This window comes from Brassica napus, chromosome A9, assembly GCF_020379485.1.
Source record: "Brassica napus cultivar Da-Ae chromosome A9, Da-Ae, whole genome shotgun sequence".
In the NCBI taxonomy this organism is placed as follows: Eukaryota; Viridiplantae; Streptophyta; class Magnoliopsida; order Brassicales; family Brassicaceae; genus Brassica; species Brassica napus.
The window spans coordinates 42,402,469-42,417,144 of record NC_063442.1 but is presented as its reverse complement, the minus strand read 5'-3'; the positions used below and the strand labels follow the sequence as shown (position 1 = coordinate 42,417,144).

General features: G+C 35.0%; 3 protein-coding genes across 4 annotated transcripts; 2 read left to right on the top strand and 1 right to left on the bottom strand.

Moving 5' to 3' along the window:
- Positions 1-1,314: 1,314 nt before the first annotated feature.
- Positions 1,315-5,360, top strand: LOC106401302 (protein NRT1/ PTR FAMILY 6.3-like). The gene is given in 5 exon segments (NM_001315634.1): positions 1,315-1,470; positions 1,663-1,840; positions 1,930-1,969; positions 2,142-2,716; positions 4,247-5,360. Coding segments are annotated over 5 exon segments (1,770 nt in total). The 5' UTR covers positions 1,315-1,358; the 3' UTR covers positions 5,112-5,360.
- A 1,428-nt stretch (positions 5,361-6,788) lies between these two features.
- Positions 6,789-9,284, bottom strand: LOC106397179. Of its 2 annotated transcripts, none has more exons than XM_013837749.3 (3): positions 9,093-9,284; positions 8,269-8,412; positions 6,789-8,163 (listed from the first exon to the last, which is right to left on the bottom strand). In XM_013837749.3, the coding sequence occupies exons 2-3, from the start codon at positions 8,371-8,373 to the stop codon at positions 7,027-7,029; spliced, it is 1,242 nt and encodes a 413-aa protein (XP_013693203.2). In that variant the 5' UTR covers positions 8,374-8,412; positions 9,093-9,284; the 3' UTR covers positions 6,789-7,026. The 2 variants fall into 2 exon arrangements, with proteins under 2 accessions (XP_013693203.2, XP_013693204.2); XM_013837750.3 differs by lacking the exon at positions 9,093-9,284 and adding an exon at positions 8,904-9,029.
- A 3,027-nt stretch (positions 9,285-12,311) lies between these two features.
- Positions 12,312-14,367, top strand: LOC106401463 (flavin-containing monooxygenase FMO GS-OX5-like). Its single transcript, XM_013841986.3, has 5 exons — positions 12,312-12,947; positions 13,035-13,105; positions 13,170-13,322; positions 13,526-13,744; positions 13,827-14,367. The coding sequence occupies exons 1-5, from the start codon at positions 12,350-12,352 to the stop codon at positions 14,214-14,216; spliced, it is 1,431 nt and encodes a 476-aa protein (XP_013697440.2). The 5' UTR covers positions 12,312-12,349; the 3' UTR covers positions 14,217-14,367.
- The last annotated feature ends 309 nt before the right edge of the window (positions 14,368-14,676 follow it).

The following is a 14,676-nucleotide window of genomic DNA, read 5'->3' as shown; positions in this document are numbered from 1 at the left end:
TTACATTAATTTATTCCACTTTAAAGTTAGATAATTAAAAAAGTTAATATTGCAACATGATTCATTTTAGTGGCGTTTAAGAAGCATACATTTTGAGCCATTAACTCTCAAGCTAGACTTTCCCATTAACACAAAGGAAAAAAAGTTGGTACATTTATGTAATAACAATTATACAAATATTTAGTTTCAGTGTTGTATCAAATACATAAGTTAACTTTTATTAACTTCCGATAAGATATTTTGACAGATTTTCATACGATTTTATGGAATTCTAAAGTACTACTTGATAAAGGTATAATTTGAAAATGTGCAAGTATTTCTGAAAGTTCTTTGCATGTCATTTTTTTTGTTTTACTTTGGATTAGAATCGTTTGTTTACCTGTGAAAGTGAAATTATTGCACATGAATTTCAATTGAGGAATATAAAATCAGAATAAAGATTTAAAAACAAAATAGTATCCATACACCAACATGATAATAAATGATATATATATCAACTAGGTTTTCACTTTTGTAAAACCTACCACCAGTTCTTTTAAAGAAAAACAATAAAATCAGAATATGTTACAATTTTCAAAGGAGGAAACAAACAAATCTAGCATTATCTAAAGACATGCTCTGAACAACAAAATGGACCTACAAGAGCTAGATATTTAGCAAACGAAAAAGAAATGTACAATAATGCAAATCAACAATAACGAAAATGTTATTTAGCATAACATAATAAACATGCATTTTACCGCCTCAACCAATAATTTTGAATTATTATTCATATCTCAGCCGTAAAATAAAAAAAATTGGTAAAAGAATATAAAAGACATATTTTATGAAAATAAATAATACTCGAATAATGTTTTTTGTTTTTGTTTTTACATGTTTATTGCCCTATTTTGTCAGAGACATAATAATGGCTCATGATGGTGAGTAAATTGATGCGCCTGATGCCCATTGATTCAGTGACAAAATGACTTTTAACTTAAAAAGTTCATAGAGTCCTATAGAGTCGGAGGAAGTGGTAATATTTGGCTTTGCTCTCTCAGTTTTCTCTTTCTACCTATTTATTATTTTTATATGATAATTGTCTCCCCAATCAAACAACACTCATCAGAGTCACACATGTGTCACTTTTTTTAATTTTGCATAAAACTCTAAATAAAAAAATGTTTTTTAACTCGGGAAGTTTCCCAGTATAAATAGAGGTATCAAGAGTCCAAAGATGAACACCTTTAAAATCACCAAAGAAACCAAAAGCTCTAAAACAAAACAGCCTTTTCTCTTTGCTTGTAAACCACTGTCCCCATAAGAACAGAAGTTCTAAGAAAAATTGAAAAAAAAAATCTTCCATCAATCTTCAAGATATGTCTCTACCTGAAACTAAAACACAAACCCTTCTCGATGCTTGGGACTTCCAAGGCCGCCCAGCCGATCGTTCTAAGACCGGTGGATGGGCCAGCGCCGCCATGATTCTCTGTAAGTATAATCACATACAATAAAGTTTGGAGAGCAAAATCTACCAACAGTATATATGCAAAAGACAAAAACAAAGAAACAGTTATGGCCGTTTAGTACGTTATATGTTTATTCTAAATGGGTTGGAGTTTCTTCTTGTGGGCATCATTTTTTCCTGGATCTATCTAACTTCTTGTTAATAATTACTTGAAGGTATTGAGGCGGTGGAGCGGTTGACGACGTTAGGTATCGGCGTTAACCTAGTGACGTATTTGACGGGAACTATGCATTTAGGCAATGCAACGGCGGCTAACACCGTCACAAACTTCCTCGGAACTTCGTTCATGCTCTGTCTCCTCGGTGGCTTCATAGCGGACACTTTTCTTGGAAGGTTTGTATATAAAGTTAAATAAATTCATTACGTTTTATCTTTTCTTTTTAGCTCATGTTGATTGAGTTAATTAATTTTGTTTCATCTAGGTACCTAACCATTGCTATATTCGCCGCTATCCAAGCCACAGTAAGGACCTTACAAGTCCCTTTCACCTTGCCAAAAATTATAGCAAAGAAAATCAAGAAATTGTAATTATTGACTAGTTTAATAATCGATCAAAATAGTAAACGACATAAGTCTTTATTTTTGTTTAGTTTTGCCAAAAAATTAATTTTTATGTGATGACTTTGACTATTAGGGTGTTTCGATCTTAACCCTCTCAACTATCATACCGGGACTGAGACCACCAAGATGCGATCCAACGACCTCGTCTCATTGCGTACAAGCGAGTGGAATACAACTTACGGTCCTATACTTAGCCTTATACCTTACGGCCCTAGGAACTGGAGGAGTGAAGGCAAGCGTCTCCGGTTTTGGGTCAGACCAATTCGATGACACTGAACCGAAAGAACGGTCACAAATGACATATTTCTTCAACCGTTTCTTCTTTTGTATCAACGTCGGTTCTCTTATGGCCGTGACGGTCCTTGTCTACATACAAGATGATGTTGGACGTAAATGGGGCTATGGCATTTGCGCGTTGGCAATCGTGCTTTCACTAAGCATTTTCTTGGCCGGCACTAATCGCTACCGGTTCAAGAAGTTGATTGGTAGCCCGATGACGCAAGTTGCGACGGTTCTTGTGGCGGCGTGGAGGAATAGGCGGCTCGAGTTGCCATCGGACCCGTCGTTTCTATATGACTTGGACGATGTTATTGCGGCTGAAGGTTCGATGAAGAGTAAACAAAAGTTGCCGCATACCAATCAGTTCCGGTATGATTCCTATATCATCTAATATATTAACCCTGCTCATTTCATTAAATTTTAAACAGAATACTAAAAGAAGCAAATCCCACCTAAGATTCCTAAAGGTTAAAATATTTTTAAGATTCAAATTTGACAATTTCTATTTTGTTAAAAAGGTTAGAGTCGAATAAATGAGATGTTGGTTAACTGAACGTGATAGTATAGACTCGGGAATGTGAAATTAAAAGTGGGGGCTGTGTGGGTATGAAATAACTCCAAAAGGTCGTGTCCTTTAATTAAAAGGGGACCACACATATTTTCATTATATGCCTACTTGGCATTAGAATCCAGTTTAAAGGGATTGAATATTTTTTTTATTGAAATAAATATTATCATAATAATATTAGAACTCGACCATACAACGAAACTGGTCCATGACATGAGTTTTACAGCTAATTACATTTTTTTTCCCTTATACTTGTATCTATGTGTGTACCTACGTTAGATAGCACGTCAAGTTCAATACATATAGGTAAGAAAATAAGAGAAGTCATTAGGGATGTGCAAGTGGAGTAGTATTCTCCATCTTTAAAAAAAAAAGTATTCTCCATCTTTACTATTTACATAGAAATGGACAATCTTAGAAAATTTCACACCTTCTGTTGAATTAATTGTCCACCACAAAAAGAGAGTAGCTTTAGCCACAAGTTGTGGTGACATCATATTTCAATTTGTTTCATTTTATCAGAGTATATTGTTATTGTATTCAGTAGATTCTCTTGCTTTAAAGCTTAAACATATGGACTCATATACTCGTGATTCTTCCCCCCTTAAGTACAGTATCTTTTTCTTTTCTGTTTTTGCCAACCAAGTACTGTATCTTTTATGCATCAATCCCTATGCATGCCTAGGTAAACACACTAGAATCCAAAAGAATCAAATTACTTTTAATTCTAGAAATTTATGAAGAATCTTTTTACCATCTCTAGATATTTTGAATTTCTCCTAGTTTGGAATAATAGAAAAAAAAAAGAAAAAAAAAGAAACGACAAGTTAGGGAGACATTGGTTTGTCTTGTAGCAAGAACGATCATGTTTCGTGTTGTAAGACCTCCACTACTTTACACACCTCGACCGGGCCAGACCCCATGTTAGGCTTCAGAATCCTATGGTCACGTGCTTTGCGTGCTCTTTGCTTCATTCAATTTGTCTATTTTGAGAATTTCTAAGTTTACTGAAAATTTTAGAAAAATCTATTACCTTTTAGACCTTTTCCCTATTTAAAATATTTTTTTTTTTAAAAATAATTTGCATATAGGCGCATATTGCTGTTTCTTGCTACTTTGAAAAGATTCCACGTAACTATCTTATCTCTAGAAGTCCAGATTATTCACATCATGTTGATACGATGCTTAAGCGATTTTTTTATTTTTTTTTTATTTTCTTGCTAAAGCTTAAGCGATATTTCAAAAAGAATATATGTTAGGCCTATTTTTAACCCAACAATCCACTTCCTGTTATATTCTAATCATTCCTTGTATTATTTTTGATACCACAGGTCATTGGACAAAGCAGCGATAAAGGACCAAGAAATGGCAATGACCCAAAACGTATACAACAAATGGACACTATCAACAGTAACTGATATTGAGGAAGTGAAACAAATTGTACGGATGTTACCAATTTGGGCAACATGCATCCTCTTTTGGACTGTCCATGCTCAACTAACGACATTATCGGTCGCGCAGTCCGAGACCATGGACCGTCACATTGGGAGCTTTGAGATCCCTCCAGCCGCAATGGCCGTATTCTATATCGGTGGCCTCCTCCTAACCACCGCCGTCTACGACCGTCTCGCGATTCCCTTATGCAAAAAGCTATTCAACTACCCCCACGGTCTGAGACCTCTTCAACGCATTGGTTTGGGTCTCTTACTTGCAGCCATGGGTATGGCCGTAGCTGCTTTGGTCGAGATCAAACGTCTTAGAACAGCACATGCCCACGGTCCAACAGTCAAAACCCTTCCTCTAGGGTTTTCTCTACTCATCCCACAATACCTTATTGTGGGTATCGGCGAGGCGTTGATCTACACAGGACAGCTAGATTTTTTCTTGAGAGAGTGTCCTAAAGGTATGAAAACAATGAGCACGGGTTTATTGTTGAGCACATTGGCTTTAGGGTTTTTCTTCAGCTCGGTTCTCGTAACCATCGTTGAGAAAGTCACTGATAAAGCTCATCCGTGGATAGCTGATGATCTCAACAAGGGCCGTCTATACAATTTCTATTGGCTTGTGGCAGTAATTGTTGCTTTGAACTTCCTCGTTTTCCTTGTTTTCTCCAAGTGGTACGTCTACAAGGAGAAGAGACTAGCTGACCTTGGGATTGAGTTGGAAGACGAGCCAGACATTCCCATGGGTCATTGATGAGATGATGAATATTGTGTCTATGTTGATATGTTTGAATTTGATTTTGAATTTGGTGGTATATTTTATGATGTTTTTTTTTGTGAAACATTTTATGATGTTTTTCTCAGTTACCTTTTGTTTCTGATTCCACAAATAATGGATCGATCTATATGGGAAAAAGTCAAAATTTTCCTATTTGGTTATGTATAAAAGCAGAAATTGTAAAATTTCTAAGATTTAACGCAATTAACGTCTTTTTTGTTTGAATTTCAAGTTGTCTGATTCTTTCAACTAGTCATTTTTGATAACTTGGTGATTACTGGTTGAGTGACATGAATTATTAGGGAGATAGTCCAAAATATCATTTATTATGGTCCCTTACATTACACTAGTTAATTTTATATGATATTTTAACTATGCTGACGATGGGATAGGAATTATTGGAATCACATACGGCCAGTGTGTGTTATACGGAGACGTATATTACTAACTATTACAATGATTACTTTGCCAGCATGGGAAATTTAATTTCTTCATATGCAACATAGAGTGAGCTAGCTGGTTATAATTGGATTAGAACGCCTAATTAGTGGCGATATTTTAGTTTTAATTAAGATCTTATAATGAAAGAATTACAAATCTTTATATTAGCAATTAAGTTTTTAAAAGTTTCTGTTAGCACAAACTATATATGTATATACTTTTAAGGGGAAAATCACATTCAATTAGCAAAAAAAGAAAATCACATTCAATATCAGCTAGGTCTCTCCCCCTAAAAAGATCAACAAGAATTTTTTTTTTGTTTAATCTACAGTTTATTGTTTTGAGAAGTTTAGCAAATAACTCCGCTATTATTATCTTTTTCCGACCAATTATTGATTTGCGAACTGGCTTGATGTCCCTAAAAGATAGACCCATCATGCATTTGTTCCATAATCACAGAAGAGCTAAATATCTGGAACCTTGTTGCAATTTATCTATGTGCTTGCGATATAATATAGTAAGGAATGCTCTGTGCACGTTTGTTTGTCTCCCAACTCGAATCTAGTGTTCAGATATGAAATGATAATTATTATGATTTCTCAAATATCCCCCACCCAGTCACATAATTTCAAATTTGTTTATTGAGACAAATATTATTTGCTCAACACTAATAACAAAGGAAACAATATATTAGATTCAGTGTCTTACTAGTTAGTGCTTAGTCCAGTAAGATGATTAAAGTTCCCTACATAATTAACATAATAATTTTTAAAAATTTGATCAGAAAATACAAAAAAAAAATCAAGGAAATAAAGTTCACATACAAAGTGGCATTGCAGGTTAGAGCATGGTTATTGGGAAGTTTTTAAAGGTGGGATTCTTAGCGGAATATAAGAACTCGTATTTAAGAGCCGATTCTTAACCTTTTTAGTTAAAAGTTAAGAAACATGTTCTTATATTCTGTTAAGAACCCCACCTTAAGAATCTCCAGTAATCATACTCTTAGAACACTTAACTAATCCACGCTGAGGTAAATTTGGCAACAAGTCTAAAACTACAATTTAAAAATGTAATTACAATTTTGACCCAAAAATGTAATTACAAGAAATTAGAGGCCTCTGAGATAAATGGGCCATGGCCCATAAATCATAGTTTAATGTTGGATTACGAACTATTTTGCACGTTTCAAGATTCCAACAGACTATTCCAAACTTCCAAGAACACATTCAAGTCTATTCATATTAAAACGTTAATTTACAGACCAGTAGCTACTTAAGTATCCTTTTGAGCAAGAATAAGAAACATAATGTCATTGGCTCATTAGCTTTTTTCTGGTATCATAATCAGTCGTAAATTAAACAAAAAAAGAGACTGTTAAAAGAGTACACAATGAAGCAATTGTAAGATAGAATCTGAAACCCATAAAGATATATAAAACTCATTCATGTTTTCACCTTCTTTTACCAACGTACCTCTGTGACACTAAACGTTTGTTTCTCAGGTTTGCTCCAAGTTTAACATCTCTCGTTTTCCCCTGCATCTTCTTGTACTCTCTTGATCTAAAAACCGCTTCCAAGATGTTCATGTCTTCGCGTATCTCGTGCCTAGAGAGCGACGTTAAGCTAGGGAGTACCTCCTTCTGAAAGTGCTTCATTCTCCTCCCTCTTCTCAGCTTGAGTCCAAACTCTTTGTTGTCCTCTCTTGTGATGTTATGAAGCTTATCCATAGCCTTTGATGACACGCAGAACTCTTCTTCCGTGTTGGTTTCGCTTATTCCTAACGTGTGTAGCTCATATGAATCGCATGAGAAACATCTTGGTTCCACGTTACCCTTCTCTGGTTTGTCTTGATTTTGATATGAAACTGCTGATATGTGGACTAATGATTCAGCTGCCATTAGCATAACTTCAGAGAACTCTTCCTTCTCCTCCTCATTACAACGTTCGTTCTCTGGTAAGACAGGAAACTCAAGCCTGGTACGGCAAGAAGGATCCAGTGAACCTCTTCTTAAGTTGTTTTCAGTGGTGCAGCAAGAAGTATCTGAAGCTGGAGACTCTGTACCGTCTTTTTCATGGACATTTTGGCATTTAGGAGAGCTAAGTGACGTAGGATCATCATCAACTCCACTCTTCTCGCAGCTTGTTTCGGTCTCTTCGACGTAAGGACAGTTGAGATCTTGTAAGAAACACAAGTGAGGCTCGGACACCAACTCATCCGGGGTTGTATTAAGATCTAGTAAACCTGCACTACCATCTTCTACACGAGATTGACCCACCACCTTCAGACTGTTTGAGCTGATCTGACCAGCTAAGCATGACGGTTCTGTTTCAGGACTTCTCACAGTAACATAGCTAACAGAATCTGCATCCTCTGTTGTGGGAAGCTCTTCAAGATCAATAACAATTTTTGGGTCTCTCTTGCCACTCCACTTTGTGGCCAGCGCTTCTTTCTCCTTATTAGCTTCAAACGCTGAATGAAATCTAGTCTCTACATAAGCATAATGATCTGCAGGAAGCCGAAGATCAATATCTTTCATCTTCATAGACCCATGAACAGAGTTGGAGCTATTGCTATTCACCGGATACACCTGAAATAAAATCTTATCAAGATCATATATTCTAATGTGGTTCTTAACAAGAAACATCAAAAAGGTCAAAAACTTTGGACTAGACTAGAATCTGAATAATCTAACCTGTCTCCCAAACAGAGTGAGTGGATTCTGGTTAAAAGTCTCTTTATACGGTACAACATGTTTCTGTGACAACACTTCTTCTTTGGACAAACCGAAGAAGTACATGGCTTTCTTCCTCTACGATCTCACTCTTTGATCCTGTCCCTATCAAATGGGAACAATGGAGACGCAGATCGCAAACATGAGATGATCAAATACCTTAAATCAAAATGCTCAAAGGAACAACATTGACCATATAATACATTTAGAACCAACAAGAAAATTAGCTACTAGAGCATACACATTGAATATTTATTCTGTAACTTGAATCGTTTGAACCAAGAACAAGATCAAAGGCCATGGAAGTAGAACAGCAAGAGCAATGTGCATCAAAATTAAAACACACAAAAACTACACTTAAAAACCTCTACTAAACCTTCCTAATATGCATATATTAATTACCGCAAACAAAACCAAGCTTCCATATACGGGTTTACAAAATTATATGATTTAAGTATTTATCTAAAAACCTGCAAATAAGTAGTAACCCTATAATAGAAGATTCCATAAATGCTTTGATCAGAAAAAAAAGGTACCATATATATAGCAGAGGTTGGTTCGTTATTCACAAGAACATAGATATACAAAGTACATACATATGTTTTCGTAAATCCAGATTCAACAGTTAGAGAGAGAGCTATAAGGGGAAAAGGAAAAGCATCAACCAACTTCATGACGAACAAAAAGCATAGTACAACTTGGGGCTTCATATATATATATATATAATTATATAAATAAGAAATAATAAGTCGATGAACTGTTTTTTTCTTAAAATAAATAATTACCCTGAAAATTAGCTTGAAGCTTTCCAATGGTAAGATTGAGGAAGCAGATCTGGGAGACGGGAAAAAAAAGGAGAAAGAAGAATAAAAAAATATCACAAAAGAAATGGTCAGGTACGAATGGTTATTGTCTCCATCAATATAGATAGATTATACATACACACATATATAACGTGTCTGTAACTATCACATAATCCTACTATATAAAAGGAGCTAAATTCTAGCTTCCTAAGCCTATCCACATGTGCACAAATATTCATGACCAACCAATATGCCAGATCATCACGAAGTGGGCTTGCAATTAAAAAAAAATTCAACAATTCGCAGCCCATTAGACTCATCTCCTAACCCACTCCCGAGCCACTCTCTCATAAGCATAATTTCGTGTTCTGAACATCCCGTGTTAAATTTTTTTAAACACTCATATCTTAGAAATAGTTTAAAAATATATTTATATAAATGTTTTTTTAATAATATTTAATTATAATTTTTTGTATCTTTTTAACTTTTATAATAAAAATATTATTTTCAGATAGCAACAAAATATATATAAGAATTATCTTATTTTTAATTTTTTTTATAATTTTATTATATTATTTTAGAATCAAATATTTAATATTAATGTAACATATAAATTTTATATGATTAAAATAAAATTTATTTTTAATTATATATAAAATTCATTAAGGGTATTGTTTTAATTAACATATTAGCGAATCAGTTAGAAATTAATAATAAATCAATAACCTATCTAAAAGTCTAAAACCTAATAAAATATGACAAATAAAAAAACTAACTAAATTTTAATATAAAATAGAAATTTCATATTATTAAAATAAAATTCATTTTTAATATATATATATATATAATACTAATTAAAGGTATTTTTTAAATTAATAAATTAGTGACTTAGCTAAAAATAAATAATAAATCAATAATTTAGCTAAAACCTAATAAAACATGACAAATAAGCAAATTTACTAAAATTATGGATAATATAAAATATGATTGATTCTTTAATACAAAATTAAAATAAGAGTTTTGTTAAATAAAACATAAGTTTGCCGTATCGGTGTTGCAAAAAAAACAATCATTAATAGTGTCGTAGGAATTATGTCTTTCCCTTTAGCGAATAAAATTGAAGCAGAGTGTTGGAGGATAGCTCAACGTATAGACAAGATTATGGAGATTGATATAGGAGTTAAGGTAACGGACACAACTGTTCCTCCGTAAAGAAACGCTCCTGCTAGACACCTGGATAAATGAAAGAGAAATATCTAGACTTGGCTTTGTGTTAATAGATGGTGACTTTCCAATGTTGTTTGGAGCAAGGGCCGATATACACGCACCAAATCACCACTGCAAACGGCAGCTGAAAGTTTACTATGGACAATGCAAGTGATACTGAAGTTTGGACACAGAGAAATGGTCTTTCAATCGACTGTGAACAACTGGTTATACTCATTCAAAAGAAGGAAGATTAGCCTGCGTTGGACTCGGAGCTCGACGAAATAAAGGTTGTATCCAAAGAATTTTCTGAACTTTTTATTGCTTATATTCCTAGATCTTAAAATTCCGTACGAATAGCCTAGCAAAAAGTGTCCGATCACGCGTATCTCGATCAGCTTTTGTAAACCCTTTTGCACCAAGTTGGCTAGCCCCATAAGCTAGCATGAGGGTGCCAAAAAAAAGAATAAAGTTGAAAGTGAAACTAAATATCCCAATGAACAAATTTATCAGAAGTCCATATTTATATGGATGTCTATATGGGACAAACAATTTTTTTATACAATTATAGAATATAGTCACGAAAATCAATCCTAAAATATATAATTTAAAAAAACTATTTAAACAAACCATCAAAATTTTCAATATTACACCAAATAAGAATATAAAGACCAACTATATTCTCTTTGTGTATAATGTGTTGTGGTAAGATTCAAAAAAATTAACTTACAGTAAAAACATAACATTTTATAAAACTAAACAATTGACATAATAGTACAAAAATATGAAGAAAAAAAATCAAAATACTATCCGCGCGTAGCGCGGACAAAGATCTAGTATTTATAAAAATTATTTAAAAAACTAGACCATGAGGAGGCAGAGAGATAATAGAGAGGAAGACTCTCAAAAATCTGAAAGAGAAAAAAAAATCTGAGAGAGAGAGAGAGGGGTCTTTAGTGGTTAGTGTTCAACATCAGAGGATGTATCTTTTTCTTAGATTTATATTTAACTTTTTTTGTTTGGTTATTATTATTATCGACAAAGATTTTAGGATTCCTTCCTTTTTCCTTTGTTTACTAATTGTGACCCAATGGGGTCTGTTTTAGTCATTTAGTGACAAGTGACGATAATGGCAGTATTTTAAAAAATATATATATAGAGAGAAAACTAGAATTATTCTAGTATATACTACTAATAAAACTGAAATGAGAAAAATAATTAAAAATATAGTTTTTGTTGCAGCTGGTCGTGAAGAGGAGATTTTGGTCAGATCTGTATGAGTTGAGGTAAAGAGAGAGGACCAAACATGGGTGTGAGACAGTAGACCATACATAGTTTCGAGACAGTAGAGGAGGCTTTGTAGCCCAGTTTCCAGCTTTTACCATCTAAGGGCCCACCATTTATTATTATATAATCATCATAAATTATTATACTCTCTCGTTACGATCTTAAATTTTTTTATAATAATTTGTAGAATTGGATGGGATCCATTTTGCTCGATTCGACCGTGTTACGCGTTTGGGGTACGTATAACTCGGAAAAATTGTTACCATCTTATTTTGCGTTTTTTTTAAGTATTACAAAAGTGTAGTTATACGTTTTTATTGATATGTGGGTTTTTGTTTTTGGTTTTAGTTGATTAGTATTGAATATTGAGTTTTTTAGGAAACATTTTGAAATCAGAATCTATTGAAATATATGGAAATTTATCGGAAACGCATTTCTTCGAAATTTTCATTTTGAAGACGTAAAAAACTGACTAATTTGTCATTTGATGTAGTGATTACTTATTTTTAACTTTTTATATTTACCATGTTATTATTTATTTACCAACTAGTATTTTGATATTTGTTACCATTTTGGTATATAATGATTTGACTTACAGTGAAACTAGATCCATTGCTTTATCAAGTACAGTTTTATTCTTTCAACCCGTTTATAGCACACATGAAAAAATTATTTAAGATAATGCTTTTTTTTGTCATCATTCATCAACATGCATTATTAAAAAAATAATAATCATTTATGATATAATGATTGCCCCCTCAGACGATTGGAGCCCAACAATTTCCAAACCAACAAAAATGGCACCCTCTTGCAGCCCAATCAACTCTCTCCACGTGGCAGTGATCGGAGCAGGAGCCGCCGGGCTCGTAGCAGCACGAGAGCTACGTCGGGAATCACACTCCGTCGTCGTCTTTGAACGCAACACAGAAGTCGGAGGTCTCTGGGTGTACACACCTCAAAGCGAACCGGACCCGCTTAGTCTCGATCCGAACCGAACCGTAGTCCACTCTAGTGTCTACGACTCGCTCCGGACCAATCTCCCTAGAGAGTGTATGGGTTACAGTGACTTCCCTTTCGTGCCCCGACCAGAACATGACGAGTCCAGAGACCCGAGAAGGTATCCTACACACAGGGAAGTCTTGGCGTATCTTCGAGACTTCGCGAGAGAGTTCAAACTCGTGGAGATGGTTCGGTTCGGGACAGAAGTGGTTCGTGTCGAGCAGGATGGTCGGAAGTGGAAGATCCGATCAAGAAACTCCGATGGGGTGTCCAGAGATGAGATCTTTGACTCTGTGGTCGTGTGTAATGGACACTACACAGAGCCTCGTGTTGCTCAAATTCCTGGTATTTGATTAAAAAGTATTAAATCTTTCGTTGACTTTTGAAGTAATACATGTTTGACTTATGTGAAATGATTTTGAGTGTTTTTAGGTATAGATCTATGGCCAGGGAAGCAACTTCATAGTCACAACTACAGAGTTCCTGATCCATTCAAAGACCAGGTATGTTCTTACATAACTTATAAGCCCTTTACTGATTGTTTTATTGGCCTGACATGTTTGAAAGGTTGTGGTAGTGATAGGAAACTTTGCGAGTGGATCAGATATCAGCAGGGACTTAACAGGAGTGGCTAAAGAAGTCCATATCGCAGCTAGGTCGAAACCGTCTGAGACATATGAGAAGCTTCCCGGGGCCGACAATCTATGGCTTCACCCTATGGTAAACAAAATGAAACAAAAACATTCTCACAATGTTCAAAAACTCACTAGGCGGTAGTTAGACGCTTTATATGAAATAATTGATTAGACGGACAATTACACCGATTTTTTGAAAAATTGTTTTAAAAATCTTTTAGTTTAGGAACGAGTTTTAGAACATTGATCATCTTAGAAGCTTTAATGATTCAATATATGTTTCTGCAGATAGAAACCGCACGCAAAGATGGCTCCATTGTTTTCAAGAATGGTAAGGTTGTACAAGCAGATACTATTGTGCACTGCACTGGTTACATATATCACTTCCCATTTCTCAATACCAATGGCTATATCACCGTGGAGGATAACTGTGTTGGACCGCTTTACAAACATGTCTTTCCTCCTGCTCTTGCTCCGGGGCTTTCCTTCATCGGTTTACCATGGATGGTTAAGTCTCTCGCTCATCCATTCTACTTCTTTGTAGGATTAATCATTCATCGCCTAATCAGACTTTTTTTCCTTGAATCAGACATTGCTATTCACTCTGTTTGAGCTTCAAAGCAAGTGGGTGGCTGCAGTTTTGTCCGGTCGTGTCACACTTCCTTCAGAAGACAAAATGATGGAGGACACCAACGCCCTCTATGCAAAGCGTGATGCTAACGGGTTCCCCAAGAGATACACGCATCGTCTTGGTGTCGTCGGTCAGGCTGAGTACCTCAACTGGATAGCTGATCAGATTGGTGAACCACCTGTTGAACAATGGAGAAACAAGGAATTAGAAGATGGCTATGTAAGACTTGCCACACAAGCAGACACGTTCCGTGATAAGTGGGATGATGATCATCTCATTGCTGAGGCTTATGAGGACTTCTTGAGACAGAAGCTGATCAGTGCTATTCCCTCTCAGATATTTGGGTGATTGATGCCTTTACCAAATGATTGATCTATATCTATGTGTTGTTCATGTGATGTTGAACTTCACCATTTTCATTGTCGTTATACTTATTATATTGGAATAAAACAAACAATGTTTTATACAGATTGAATAAAAGCACTAAGCACGTTGTACATTTTCTTTTTGACGCCGTTTCTTCTAACTCATCACATCAATCCTATTGTTATGTTTCATGTTGTAAATTTCAATCATATCGGAGCATCTTATCCAAGTTTCTCGGCTAGTTCTTCGTGACCAATTAGCATTCAAAGGGTAGCTGATGAGAAAGATCTGCAAAATAAGATCAGTGGAGACCGACTTGACTGAACGAGAGAATTTGGAGTCATGGAGCATTCTCTACAGGTTCAGGTTCTGAGAAAGTGTTTTCCGTATATATCATCATCCTATTGTCCACCCAAGAAAAGGACATTTAGAGCAGATCATG